This window comes from Gallinula chloropus (genome assembly GCF_964237585.1).
Source record: "Gallinula chloropus genome assembly, chromosome: 2".
NCBI classification, from domain to species: Eukaryota; Metazoa; Chordata; class Aves; order Gruiformes; family Rallidae; genus Gallinula; species Gallinula chloropus.
This window is the reverse complement of record NC_140086.1, coordinates 134,147,756-134,162,285: the sequence shown is the minus strand read 5'-3', so window position 1 is coordinate 134,162,285 and position 14,530 is coordinate 134,147,756. Positions and strand designations below refer to the sequence as shown.

At 41.5% G+C, this 14,530-nt stretch overlaps 1 protein-coding gene across 1 annotated transcript in view; it reads left to right on the top strand.

Moving 5' to 3' along the window:
* Positions 1-784: 784 nt before the first annotated feature.
* Positions 785-14,530, top strand: part of SCIN (scinderin) — a gene marked incomplete at both ends in the record, with an annotated part of 49,463 nt that continues 35,717 nt past the window's right edge. Inside the window, 3 exons of the mRNA XM_084280597.1 lie at positions 785-983; positions 5,923-6,077; positions 7,560-7,721. Coding sequence (XP_084136723.1) covers positions 785-983; positions 5,923-6,077; positions 7,560-7,721 — 516 coding nt within the window. The remainder of the gene's footprint in view (positions 984-5,922; positions 6,078-7,559; positions 7,722-14,530) is intronic.

Below are 14,530 nucleotides of genomic sequence, written 5' to 3'. Positions count from 1 at the left end.
TACCCTGGCTGTGCTCTGCCATTCGAACCTGAGATAAAATAAAGAACCCAGCAGCAAGTGCAAACTATAACAACCCTTTGCATTTGGATTCGGGCAGTTTACAATGGCGAGGCAGATGTGGTAACTATGTAAGCAGAACGCACAGCGCAACAACACCTGTAGTGACCACGTTAGGCTGGTTGTGCTGTGCTTTCTTGACTTTTTTCATTTCTTCTCAGCTTAGAATAGAGAAAAATTACCCCTTTGCAGCAAGAGCTGCTGATTATTTATAACACCTCTACAACAGCTTTGGGGCTCAGAAGGAAAAGGTGCGCCAGGTGAGTTTTGTAGGCACGTTAAAAACTAATAACAATTCAACTGGAATAATTTAATTGGATCATTTAACCCTCAAAATGCCCTCTGCTTGCTGACAAGCATCCTCCCCCAAACTATTACAGTGAAAGGAAAAACCTGCACTGAGACTTACAGGCTGAGGTTTGGGCAGAGAACCGCTGTCTCCTGTTCTTACCTCTGCTGGTGGAGTGGTTCCAAAGAATGCTTATCAACACGCTGATAGGCACCTTATATATGTGTGTATATATATATATATATACATAAACTAATAACAACCAGTCAGCAGCGGTGCCGCCAGCGGGAGCCGGGGAGGGAGGGCGGGCGCGCCGTGATGCCCTGCGGGGACCAGCCGCTCCCCTCCCCGGGCTCCCCGCCCCGGAGGCCGGGCTGAGCGCTATAAAACCGGCGCGGGGAAGCCGGCTGTATCGTTTCTCTCTCTCTGCGTCTCGTCATGGCTTCGCAGGGGTGCCCGCCGGCCTTCGCCGAGGCCGGGCGGCAGAGCGGGCTGCAGGTGTGGCGCGTCGAGCGGCTGGAGCTGGTGGCGGTGCCCACCAACCTCCACGGCGACTTCTTCGTGGGGGACGCGTACCTGGTGCTGCACACCGTGCGCCGCGGCACCGCCGTCGCCTACCGCCTCCACTATTGGCTCGGTAGGAAGCGGGGCGGCGCGGGGTCTCGGGGCCGAGGGCAGCCGGGCTTGCGGTGCCCGGCCTCGCTGTTGCGGAAGTTTTTTTGGGCTCCGGGGGATCGGGAGCTGAGCTGACGTTTTCCACCCTCTCCCTCCCGTTCCAGGCGCGCTCTGTGTGTGTGTGCGCAGCTTCCAAGTTGAGGCGCTTAAGTAAGAGTAGTAGGGCTGCAGCCAAGGGTCTGGATGATGCCGAGCCTCACCCACCGCTTCTCATGCGAGGGGGCACTGGGGGTGAGAAATGGGGTATGACAGAGGCGAACGTTTGCTTGCCTTGTGATGTTAGCTTGGGAAACTGGTGAGGGGGTAAAGCCGAGTCTCAGTTGTGCGAATAAACCCTGCCTCCGTTCTGTTTTCTTGCCTTTGTTTCCACCAGGACCAAAATTTTGGTTTGGCCATCTACCCGTGGCGTTGTTGTTTTGCTTTGCTTCCAGATGGTGCCTGTTTCAGCTAGACTCACTTTGTTTTCCGATCATACAGGGACTGGAGGCAAAATCACCAGGTTTTCTTTAAAAGTTCTTTAATATCAGTCTGACAGCCTTGTAAAGTCCCTTCTGAAGCATCTGGGAACACTGGGATTAGGCTGATGTGCTTTTGCCTTCAACCTTGACTAGCATAGTGTTTTTAGCAAGTCTGACATAAGAATGCATTTTAGGTGGCTTCCTCATATTTTGGAACTTTCTTAAGGTTTCCTTGTCCAGTCATGAAGTCATCTGGCCACAGTGCTTGTGATCTGTCTGTTGCTGTTTCACCATCACAAGGTTTGTGTTTGTAGGCAATTATCTGAGTGAATGCACATCAAGACAGGGCAATGTGTATTGACACTAACTCGTTTGAGTTGCCATAGTTCTCATTGTACTTTTGGAAGCCCTGGAAAAAGAATAGCAGATAAAGCTGGGATTGTTTTTGCATAAATGTTTGATGCTTGTTTAGCTTTGCATGTGTTATGAGTTATCCAGCTGGCCTGTGGGATAGTGTCTGACTCTGATGAGGATAATCATAGATGGCAGCACAAATGAATTTCTGACAGATGCTCTTATGTCAACAGCACTGCTCGTTAATAGCAGGGTTTGGCTATTTAGACCTTTGCAAATGAAGTTAGAACTATTTATGTAGCAGTTAAGGTATAGTAGACACTTTCTAGGGAAAGATGCCAGGATTCCTCACAACTGAAAGTGAAGTCAGAACAGTGACTGACACTTGCACTAGTTAAAACTGCTGTTGGCTGAAGGCCTTTAGCTGTACATGCACGCCCTGTGCTGATGCAGTGATATCTAGGTGTTGTCAATAGCTTCAGGTAATCTGGGCACACATCGTTCTTGTGCAGGTTGGCAGTGGAGGTGCCAACTGCTGGGAAATCCCTTCCTGATTGCAGGATATTCCGGTAGTAGGGTGGAGGTGCTCAAAGACTGCTGCAAGTGTAATAGCAGCAGGAGATCAGAACTTTATACAAGGTCTCTGGGGAAGGGCAGTCACATTCAGAGTAGGAGTGGGAGTAATTTTGGTGGTTTTGCTGACTGACTCTCTCTGCTGTTACATAACTGAACTTACCTCTCATGACTAAAGGTTTCATAGCTTGTGGGCCAGGAAGACCTCAGGAGGGTCTTTCTGAAGGCTTTCCACAAGCTGTCTCTGAACAGTAACAGCAGTCACTAGCAGTCAGACTTCGGGATGGGAAGAACTCCTGTGAAATTAGATGAAAGGAAACACTGCAGACTCTGGGCTGGGACACTTAGAATGTCACTACTCCTGACTACCATGTGGTGTGTGTGATTTTGTGGGTCTCATGTGGTGGCTTTGAGCATGAACAGATTCTGACTTCACCAAAAAGGTACCCCAAATTTAGAATAAAAGAGCATTGAATTTTTGTGTCATGTAGTGATAAACTTCCTCCTTATACCTTGCTTGAGTAGACCTGTGGGGTTAGGAGGTCAAGACCATGGGAGTATGGTGACCTTGGTCTGTGACCAATGTCTGTGACCTTGATGCAGTCACACAATATATAATAATTACAATAATCTATGAAATCTATACAGGCAAAGTATTTTCTTTTCATGGGTATGATGTCAGACTTTTTCAAAGACCATCAGAGCAGGGAGGCACCTGATTTCTTTTGTTCCTGGTGAAATGTGTTGTCATCTAGGAGGAAGGGATGGTGTTTGCATCCCCCCCCAGCTGAAACAACAGCTTGCACAGTACTTTGTCCTTACCAGCACTGGGTGTGCATTTGCAGAAGAAAAATAAAAATATATTGGAGAATTTGGAATGAACTGATAATAATTAGAAAATAAACTTCTATGAAAAACTAAATTTTCAGAATTTCTTCACTGAATGTGTCTGACTGCTGTCTGAGACCAGTCCTAGGGAACCACAAATCTTTGATTTTTGTTACCTAATACTTAAATTTTTTGCTACAATCACTTAAGTACACCTTCTGTTTTAGTAAAAAGTTCAGTCATGGATGGCCAACACTGCAATAAAAGGGTTTGTGTTGGAGAAAGGAAATTTCAAACATTAGGTAACTTGACTTACCTAATGTTCCTCTTCACAGCTCTTTTGCTTAGCAAAACTTAATGACTGCCTACCCAAAAGCCATGCCCATGCTTTTCTGGACCTCCTAGCTAATCATCAGTGGTTACTCTGGGTTTCTGGGCCTGCCCTCATTCTCACTTGTTTCAATCTTGTCCCATAGTCATTCCATTGGCCTGAAGCTCCCAATGCAGAAGCCATGTTTTTAACAAATACCTCACATAGGGTGAAGTGCTGTCAAGGTCAGAACTTCTGAACCAGCTAACTCTGCTGCTGCAATGATGTTGGCATGGCCAAGCAATCTCTGTCATAGTAGCCATATCCATTTTTAACTTTGCTCAGAGACCCTGGCTTGGATGTCTGCAGTGGCCCTTGGGGATGCCTTAGCCAAAGTAACCCCAAGGAAATATCTTGACTTAAAACTATCACTAGAGGGTGGGGCATGTGCTATGCCATATGAGGCTACTTGTGGAAGTAAGACTGGCTGTAGGCCACTTTATGTTTTAATAAAAATATGGGTGGTGTTTTGTAACTATTTTTTTAACCCTTGTCCCCAGAGATTAAGTGATAAGACCGATCTGTGTGAACCTAGACCATTTGGTAAAAAAATTTGTTCTTTCCTATATGCTCTGGCTTTTTAGAGTTGCTTATGCTTCAGACTATAAGGTAAATACATTTTCTGTACAGCTCGAGCAACCAGCGCTTGGATTGATGCTCTTTCTTTTTTTTTTTAAACAGAGTTTTGCTGACTATTTTATTGCAACACAGCAGCTGTGAGAACAAGCCCAGTAGCAGTTCTTATCTCTGTCACTGTTCTAAAACCAGTTTTCTTCAACCCTAAACTCTATGTGTAATTATAAGCAATAAATCTGAAGGATCTAGTCATAATGAACATGAATAACCTTATTTTTAAAAAAATCCCACAAAATGATACCATCAAATTTAAGGAGATGAGGTGCCCAGGTCTGAGAGAGGAACTTGCTGTGTGACAGTATGCCATCACTGTTGAGTGATGGGGATTATTTTTCTTCAGAGCTTCTTATGTTATCTCCTGCTTTGTGTTTTCTATCTTTTTTGGGCAGACCTGATGCATTTTATTCCCCTTGTATCTTATTCTTTGGTGATCCCTTCCCTATTTAATCCTTGCTGCTTTCTGGAGCAAGGATTTTGTACACTATTGTACCTATTTGTACACTATTGTACCTGTGTCCCCACAGATGCTGTGGTGGTGGCACTAGTCTGAGTAGAGTTCTTGGTGGGCTGTAGGGAGTTTGCACAACTGTGGCATGAACAGGGCATTCATTCTCCCTAACAGGGGAGTTAGGTCTGTCATCCACTTAGGAATCCCTGTCCCCCCTTTCCATTCTCTAATCTTTCCTGATCCTTACAAGTTTCCTGTGATGATAACAATTCACTACACCATGAGGTGACACTATCACCTCACTACACACTTCCCCTTCTCCCACAGTCTCAGACATACGTGTCTCTGTCCAGGCTGCCTGGACCTCTGTGCTGTTTTTACACTTGGTCAACTATAAGTCAAGAAATGGTTAATGCAGGTGAGGAGCTGCTCTTGAGACCTATTGCTTGTATACAAACTGCTTCCTCTTGTTTAGAAAGAACAAATAACAGCGAAGCAGCAAACTTTACCTGTCCTCATTCTTTAAGAGGATGGTTTTTGAGACTGTATCCTACTTGCCCTGCTCTTGAAACAATCAAACTGCTGAAAATGTTCATCAGAAAAAGTGTTGTTGTAATATGCAGCCTGCTTTGTAGGCTGATCACAAAGACACAGGCCTGAGCAGAGGCTCATCTCTGAAAGGCACAAAATAGTGTGACCTCATGAAGCAAGTATCTGAGCCCCAAAGCTGCTTTTCTTTCTCCCAGCTGTACCAGGCAAACTAGTAAAACATATCTAAGAAAAATACCTGTTCCTTGTACTACAGTGTCAAGAGGGCTGCTTCTGAATTATTTTAACTTTATGGCTTGGCAATTTGCTTTTAGAATTAATATACAGCTTACCTTTGACTTGACATTCCTTGGTCTTTGCACTTTAAGTCCAAAAACCATTATTGCAGATGCTTGCCATGCTAAACTTAATTAAAATATTTTCTTGTTCAAAGAGGATGAGAGAAGACAAACTTGGCTTTTTCTCACCTTTTTCTTTTATGAAAGCAGTTCTACCAGTAGTTAAGCAATGGTCTGGATGGTCACGCCTTTGGTGGTGAGCAACGAAATGAGGTGCTTTGTTGCAATCTACATGTGGGCCACACAACCTGCTGAAGGCAGTGTCTCATTATCACAGAAACAATTTTTCCAGAAGAATTCAAAGTTATATTAGTGTTTTATAGACATAATATTTCATTTTATTTCAGGGAAAGAATGCACACAGGATGAAAGCACTGCTGCAGCTATCTTCACAGTCCAAATGGATGACTACTTAGGAGGAAAGCCTGTGCAGAGTAGAGAAATTCAGGGATATGAGTCTACTGAGTTCGTGGGCTACTTCAAAGGAGGAATTAAATACAAGGTAAAGACCTAGCTGTCAAAATATATTCTAAAAATATATGTACCATTGTCCTCCAAGTAAAATGAAATCTTCTGCTTTGTGTCTGTTACTGAAAGTTTAAAAATTGTTTCTTAATGCTTAGTGGGTTTAGATCTACCTGTCCTAAACTGAGTTCCAGTACTTGCACAGAAAGCAGCAGCTTGTTTACCAGTGTCTCTTCTGGTAACTGCAGAATCTGTCCCAGTGATTTAGTCCCCACTCCCCTCCCCAAATCAAGCTATCCTGAGGTTTCATACTTGTGCATGCTCACAGCAAGGACTGTGTTTGGGAGGCAGCAAACTTCACAGAAACCATTTCTGTGTTGTGTACTGAATTATTTTGTTCAAATTCGGAACCCAATGTACTGAAGTGGTTAAAAGCATGAGCAGAGTGGAAAAGACACAAAACCTCGCTTCAGTCTAAAAATGGTGCTTTTGCAGTCCTACGGCATTTTTTTTCTTCGAGGTAAGTAAAACCCCTCCCAAATACTTGTAATGCTACAATTTTTTTTTAAATATAAAATTTTCATCAGCCTCCTTGTTTCACTTCCAAAGCAGAAACATTGGAAGTAAATATTTTTATCTATCTATGCTTTTTAAGAATACAGTAATGCATCTCTTTGTAGTTGGAGCTCTGGGAGCCATCGCTCAGCCTCTTTTCCACTGTGGAGACTTGTAACTTGTCACAGTCTACACAATCAATTTGAAACTTGTAACTTTGTATAAGAGAGCTTGACAGTGGCCTGCTTACTTTTACTTTTTTTTTTTTTGTAATTCCAAGAGATGCTTTCAATTCCAACCTAAGGTCTGGGTCTGCTGGAGAAGTAGAGAATGCTATGGCACAGAGGCAGACAGACCTGCTGGTTTATGGGGATAAGTCAGGCTGAAATTTACACACCAGATTGTAAATCAATTGTTTGCTTTTGCTTCCCCAGGTTTATTGCTCTTTGCTAGGTTGTGTCCTAAGTTGCAAATACTCCCCTCAGAAAATACAGAGCTGCTGTGGAATGACTCCTCCTACACACAACCAGGCATTGAAACACCCAGACCTCTGAATTCAAGGAAGTGGAGAAACCTTGTGCAGGACCTACATGCTTCTGCTCCCCCTCAGTCCTTATTTGATAACCTGCTGACTTGTTGTAACAGTGTGGTTCAGCATTACTTTATCCTCTGGGTAATGCAGGAAAGTGTGGTGAATCCTGTCCTTTCCCTTTCCCCATTCATCTGAAAACTCTGTAGCAGTGTGGCATCTGCTCCCTCAGTCTCACACCTGAATTCAGCAGTAGTGGTTTTCACCAAGTTTGTCTGGTCTGTGGTTAGCACTGTGAAACAGTGTTATTTTGGCTTGCCTCTCACTGCATAATATGTTTTTCTCCTTGCTAGCTCCTCAGCTGCAGCAAAATAGTAAATTTGCAGAAATCGCTCTAAACTAAGGCTTGCTGCTTCATGATTTTGTTTTATTCAGGCAGGTGGCGTTGCCTCTGGCTTTAACCATGTGGTTATGAACGATCTGAGTGCTCAGAGGCTTCTGCATATCAAAGGCCGGAGAGTTGTAAGAGCCACAGAAGTCCCCTTGGCTTGGACCAGTTTCAACACAGGAGACTGTTTCATTATTGACCTCGGACCTGTAAGTCTTTCCTACAGCAAAACACACTGAAAAGGGAGAGATTCAGACCTTTTAAGGTCTGAATTCTCATCTAATATGCACAACTGATATTCACTCATCCAAAGCAACAGAAAGAATCTGCTTTAGAAAATCAGTTTCAGTGCCACATCACTTTGGAGGTTCAAAATCACACTAAATGTTTTCTGAATTGCAGATTATCCTTCAGGAAAGAGTTATCTTTCCTACTCAAGGTGCTGGGATTTTTTTTATTACTGGTGTTTGAACCTTAAGCTGTTCGTAGTACGTCCATCTGTGACTTTGACACTATTTACCAGCTGGATAGGGTAAGTGCTAAGGTTCAGAGCAGAACACAGCTTGGACCTTTCTCTCCAGAGCATTTCTTCACATTCATAAAACTTTGATTGTGACAATTCACCCTAAAGAAATAGCTGCAAAATAAGTTGTTGTAATAAACATGTTGTACAGTGTGTTATAAAACTACTTCACTATTTCAAAAGATTTCTTGAGTCCTATACTTCAAGGCTTTCTGCTGAAAGCAAGCAGAGACTTAACACAGAAGCATATGTACAGATAAGATAATTTTGCTTGCTTCAGATGACTTCAAGTATAATACAGTCACCTTAATTTCAAAAAGTCTTAAAATGACTTATAAAGCTAGTAACTGGGATGTAGTCCATGCTAGTTAATGCTAGTTATCAGTCCCATACCTGATACTTCAACACAAACTATTTTATTTCACATGCTCTTAATTTTGTATCTACAAGGCAGGAACTGCATCTGGTCTTAACTGTACTGCTTCATGAGGAAGTGGTCAGCTACTTCAAGATTTCAGATTAAAGTTCCCTGACCTATTGAAAAAGGAGCTCTTCTGAACTCATGAGTTTGACTTGTTCTCTTGAAAAGCATCTCCTGATGTGATAATTGAAGATCCTGGTATCAAGGGGCTATACTGGTTATTTGTTTGAATTTTATCATGCTTACCAGCCTTCAGATAGAACAACCACCAGTGTTTTTCTAATATTATTCTATTCTTGCTATGGTTTTGTAGTCTAATCATCTGATACAGCCAAGCCATCGATACCAAACAGCTATCTCTATGTCACTTTGCATTAAGAATGCATCAAAGACTTGAATCATCTATTCACTTTAAGATGAGTTAAACCCATGGGAAATGGGAAAATTGGAATTAAACATTGATAGAAAATTCTGCTTTCACAGTCAGGCTGTCCCAGGGCTTGAATTCTCTGGTTTGTAGTCCAGTTCCACAGGGTGTCCATGGGAGGTTGATGTATACGCTGTCAATCTGAGTTGATCTGACCTTTATTGTGCCACAGTTACCCTGTTCACCTAAAATAATTGCTTGGATCACACTGCAGATGTGGCAGTGACAATAGTGAAATGTATTATGGGGATATAGTGGTGTTATGTGTATAGCTTGGGGTTCGTCCCTTTTGGTGACGCTTGAGATGAGAGTACTGTTACTAAGCAATTTAAACGTAATGTGACTTCAGACACTTGAGTTGTAATACTGAATGTACATCATGGGACTTTTTTAGTATAACATCTCTCTGGTTTCTGATTTCCTGTTTGACAAGGCAGAGATTAAGCAGCAATGCAACCGTGTGGCTTTGCAGGAAGAACCATCAGATGTGAACATCGAGGCCTCTTTTACCGTGCTGTGGGAAACTTCAGTCAAATCACATGATCAATAGCTATTTATTCTTGGTCATCATGTCAGTGGTATATGATGGATGGGTTTTCTTGGATGCATTAGCAAACTAAGGAAAAACTCTTTCAGCATGTAGTAATTTCATCTTAGGTTGTTGTATAAACCAGACCTTGTGGGAAATGAAAAGGCAATGTGTGCATACTTCAGGATGAAGATGTGTCAGTCTAGTGAAGTGCTTATAGAGAAATGTGTGGTGTAACTTGCTAAAGATTTCTACTATGACAGTATATTTTAGAACTGTATTTCAAGCTGAAGTAACTGTATTTCAGGTTGAAATTTGTAAATGGCTGGCTCTTTACTGGAGATCTTAATTGAATTTAGGGAGGCTTTTAAAAAAAAAAAGGCTCAAGTAGACTGCTTTACTTAATTGAAATCTTAAATAGGGTTGCTCTTGAGTCTTGGGATTTATTGCAGGGCACTACCGAAGCATTGTCTTAGAGTAATGGGCAATAATTACATAAAATAATGAGCTTATGATCAGTGCTTTTAATATAAAATTATTGTATCATGTCAAATAAGATGAATTTCCAAGACTTGCTTTCCCCAGTCTCTTAGCTAACCAGAAGAATGGTCTCCACGGCACTGCAAAACTGGTTGTGCTATTTGCTGCTTTATCTTTATCAAGTCACTTATCTAATATAATGAAAAATTTCAGATTTCCCACTGAGCACAATTACAGTAGTATTTTAAACCCATGGTTTGGATAGATAAGGGAAATTAAGAAAGATAATAATGATCAGAAATAAAGTCATTAAAGTCACTAAGGTTTCCCTCCTGGCAATAATGCCTTAAGTAAAAAGCATTTGTGTGCATTTCCAGCTAGGCTCACATATTTACAGTTCAGGTTCTGATTGCTACCTCATACCTAGATATGTTACTAAACCACATTTACAGCACCTCAAATATCCTGCCCAGGTCTTATCTTGCCTCCTTTGAACTCTCTAGGCTGGAACAGAAAATAGCTGCAGATGGCAGAGAAAACACTCTGATAGGAGTGGAGTCATTAGCTGTGGGTAATGTGTAAAGACCTTTTATTTGATCAATCTTCTGTAAGACCATGATGTGAGTTCTGTGACCACCAGACTGATGTTTTGAGCATTGAGTGATCCAGGAGGGTGCCAGACCTTGATTTATAACTTCTTTTCTTTCCGTAGAAGACAATTCTGTGACATCTCCTTGATGAACCCAGAAATCTCCATGTAAGGGACCTTTGGGACAGGGCAGGCAAGAAAAGTGCAAGACAGATGCTGAGAAGGCTTTGTGCAGGTCTGCAGCAAAACATACCTTACCTTGTCAGCTGCTGCTTAGTGTGTCCTGTCTTGGCATAGCTGTGCTCATGCCTTCCCAGAAACCATTGCCTTCTGTCATACTTCCTATCCCACCCTTTTGGCTAGAGGGTGCTGAGATTTTGCTGGTATCCCACCTGAGAAGCACCAGGATAGGTTTGGTGGCTCTTGGTGACAGTAAACTGGCCTTGCCCTGAGCAGTCCCCTCTACCTCTACCTAGAGAGGCAGATGTCCCTGAATTACCCTATCCTCCAGCTACCTCCCATTAGCCACATCCCTCTTTCTTCTTCCATCACCAAGACAAACTCTAAAAATAATGAGGAGCAGGAAAGGGCACAGAAAATGACCATGGAAGGGAAGGAAAAAGATTAATCATTGTGCCATTCGGTGAATAACATACACACTGCTTCCCAGGCTATTTTAATATTATACAGATGAATATGTTAATATAGCTTATATATGTATGTTTCTGATATTTGCTAGAGACTTTCATCTTTTGTCTGTTTTCATAGTGACTGGTTCAAAATGGGAAGAAAGCTTATTGGTATTACAGAGTTTGCCCTATGTACACTGGTGACGTAAAAAATGTGAATCTTCATGTGTTGACAAGTTGGTTAGCTATCAAAACATGGAGCAGAAGTAATGGGAGTAGCAATGCATGAATCAACATGAAGTGATTGGCTGACTTTATTGAAAGCTTCTCACCTCACTTTGGGAAGCTCTGCTGTGTGAAGGCTGTGTCAATTTATATCTTTAGTGACCAGCAAATAAAATCAGATAGAGCTTTTTGACTTGTAAGACCTGGTTCTTTCTCTGGCTGCTTCCCTCTTGATGGGAGGGAGCAGCAGTGCTAGTGCCAAGTGACTGCAGAGGGCAGGGAGAGGGCTGCGTGCTGCTCAGCATCCTGGGAGAAATTAGGAGACAGTTGTTAAACTGAGGAGGGGGGTGATGTGTGATAAGCACCAAGTAGTTCTGAGCTTGGGCCTGATTGAGGCTGAAAAGTTTTGTCAGTACAATCAAAGTTCAGCTAACTAAATGTTACCCTTAAAGGATGAAAGCTGATTGTGAGATAACTATGTCTCGTTAAGTGAAGACAAGGCAAACTGTACTCAGTTGTCCATCCTTCGTGTTCCTACAGTGCTTATAAACTGATTTATCAACAGCCCAGAGGTGGTTGGTTTTGAGCCTGCAGTGTGCTTAAAAGCAGGGTTTTGTGCCATCCAGCAATTGATGTCTGTACTTCTCAAGGGCTCCTTGAATCACAAGTGAAAATAATGATGCTAGAACTCAAAAATAGGAGACTGAATGAATCTGTTGTGATTGTGTATCTGTCAGTGTGATCCTACTTGAACTCTGATATAATAGGTATGTCAAAGGGAAAGAGATTGCTGTGTTGCACAAAAGCATTAGGAAATAATATATCAAGCAGAAAGGCTGCTTTTTCATGACAGCTGCTGTTCATCAAAGCTGGTAAGTCAGTATACATTAAATTATGTTGATGAAAAGAGAATTAATTTATGCTTTTTAACAGAAAAATCAAGAGGACAGATACTTTCTTTATGATTATGATGATGGGATATGATTGAGCATTACATTGCAAGCCTAAGCACAGCTGTAGTTCTGCTTATCCCTGTGAGCACCCTGCCTTCTTGCCTGCACCATTTCTTCTAGGTGCCTTTGCTTCTCCTCCTTTAGAGAAACCAGTTCACAGCATATTAATCACTTCAGTAATCAGTGCTTGGGTATAAACAGAGCTGGAAGAGCAAATTCTTGCATGTTGGAGTTCACTGTATGTTTCTCTAGCTGCTTCCCATGGCATTAACTGACTAGCCATGTCCTTGTTCTTCATTGGTATTTTTCTCCTACAACTAACCTCTTCCCCAGTCACCCCTCAGCTGAGTTAAACTGTTTCTGCTGCTGTAGCAGGGAGTTGCCAAACAAGCAGCAGAGCTTGAAGAACTAAACTGCTTTAGTTCTTTATTAACTTTATAGATTTATTAGCAGCCTTAAAGTGTGGTTCTATCCATGTACAGAGTATCTTTGTAAACACACATCTCATTTTCCTGTATGTCTGTGAACAAAGTAGCATAAACTCCAGCATTCTGGAAATTGTTACTGTCCCAAAGTCATCAAATGGACACAAATACAAAGTTAAATACTCACTGCACTGTGGTATAGCAACAGCTATTCCCAAAATACACTAGCAAAACAGGTGTGAGAGGAAAAATGCATGTAGTAAGTGTATGACTGTGGTACATCTGACTTATTTTTATTCTAGGGAGTTTGTTCCAGTTGAATCAAATGGGAGGCTCCAAGACTGATTACAAAGACACTGTTGTAAATATACCAGGGCCAGGCTTGTGGTGGCCTCAGCAGAATTCTGGCTGTATGAATTCAGAGTTTGTTTTGGATTACCAAACCTCACAACTTTCAATGGCTCACTGTACTAATTTCAACAAATGTAAAAGGCAGATTTGATAAATATGTGAAACTTTGTTCTTTTCCCTGCCTCTGTCAAGAATCCATCAGTCAAGACAGGAAAAAACCTCTGGATAATTTAAGTAGAAAAATTTCCCCATAAACCTATATTAATATGGTTCAATCCAAACATTCTTCTCAACATATACATCAGTCCTTTAAAAAAAAAAAACATTGGTGAACTGACAAAGTGCTGTATCCTAGCCACATTTATTTGGACTTACTGTTCAGTTGTTTTCCCCACATTTTGAACTATGTTTTCTTGATTTAGCACTTTTACTTAAAAACAAAAAGCTCCACACTCTTGCTTTAGGGGTCTGCATTTAACTTCCAAAACCTTGGTGTTTGACTTGCAAACATCAAGGTAATGTGCTTTTGTTTAACAAAAACTTTTACTGAGAACTGAAGGCATCAAAAGCATTTCTCTTGGCAGTTCATATGAAAACTTTTTCCTAAGTCTATTTGTATTTTTTATTGGCACTTTTAAAATTAACATATCCAAAGGTATTTTGGACACTAGACTTTGGTGATGAGCAGTTTTGGCTCTGTTTTAGAAACAGAAGACAGCATCCTGACTGGCATACATTATGTGAGCATGAGCTATGTTATGTTGACAGGACACTATCCACACTATAGATTTAGCTGACTCTTAATTAGAGTGTAGTTTTAATTGAGGTGCAGTTACTTCCTGGGGGCATGTTCCGGTGTAGATGTTGGCAAAGGTAGACAGGCTTAGGCTGTATCAGGGCATGCCAACACAGAAGTTTGGTACTCGGCTTAAAGTCTTTCCTTAATGAAAGCTTAAGTTTCTATCTTAATATTTTAAGATTAGTGAGACTTCATCCTTTAATCATTTCCCTGTTACTTTCTATCCAAATTGAAGTTTTGCAACAAATTTGCTGCAAATAATTTCAGAACCTATTTAATTTGTTTAGCTTTTTATGTCTCTACATGTAAAAGAATGCACATCATTGTGGGTCTGGAAATTAATAGGTACTTCCAATAAAGTAGAGGATTAAAACACTTATGTTCAGAACATGTTTGTAACTAGAAAAAAATTGTGAGTTCTTCCCAGATTTAAACTACTTTGGTTTGTTCTCATAGTCCTGGCTAAGGATCATAGAAAAGACAGCAGAACACAGGGTGTATTTTCATTTGCCTCCAAACTGAGCAGGCTGCTGGTGGAATACAAAAGTGGCTGTGTGTTAGAAAGGAAAATTTGGGTTTGTCACTTCTAAATAAGCAATTTTTTTATTATTTTTCCTTCTCTTGCTCAACATACTATTGGGGTTGGAGCAGGAAGGCAGGAGGTGTC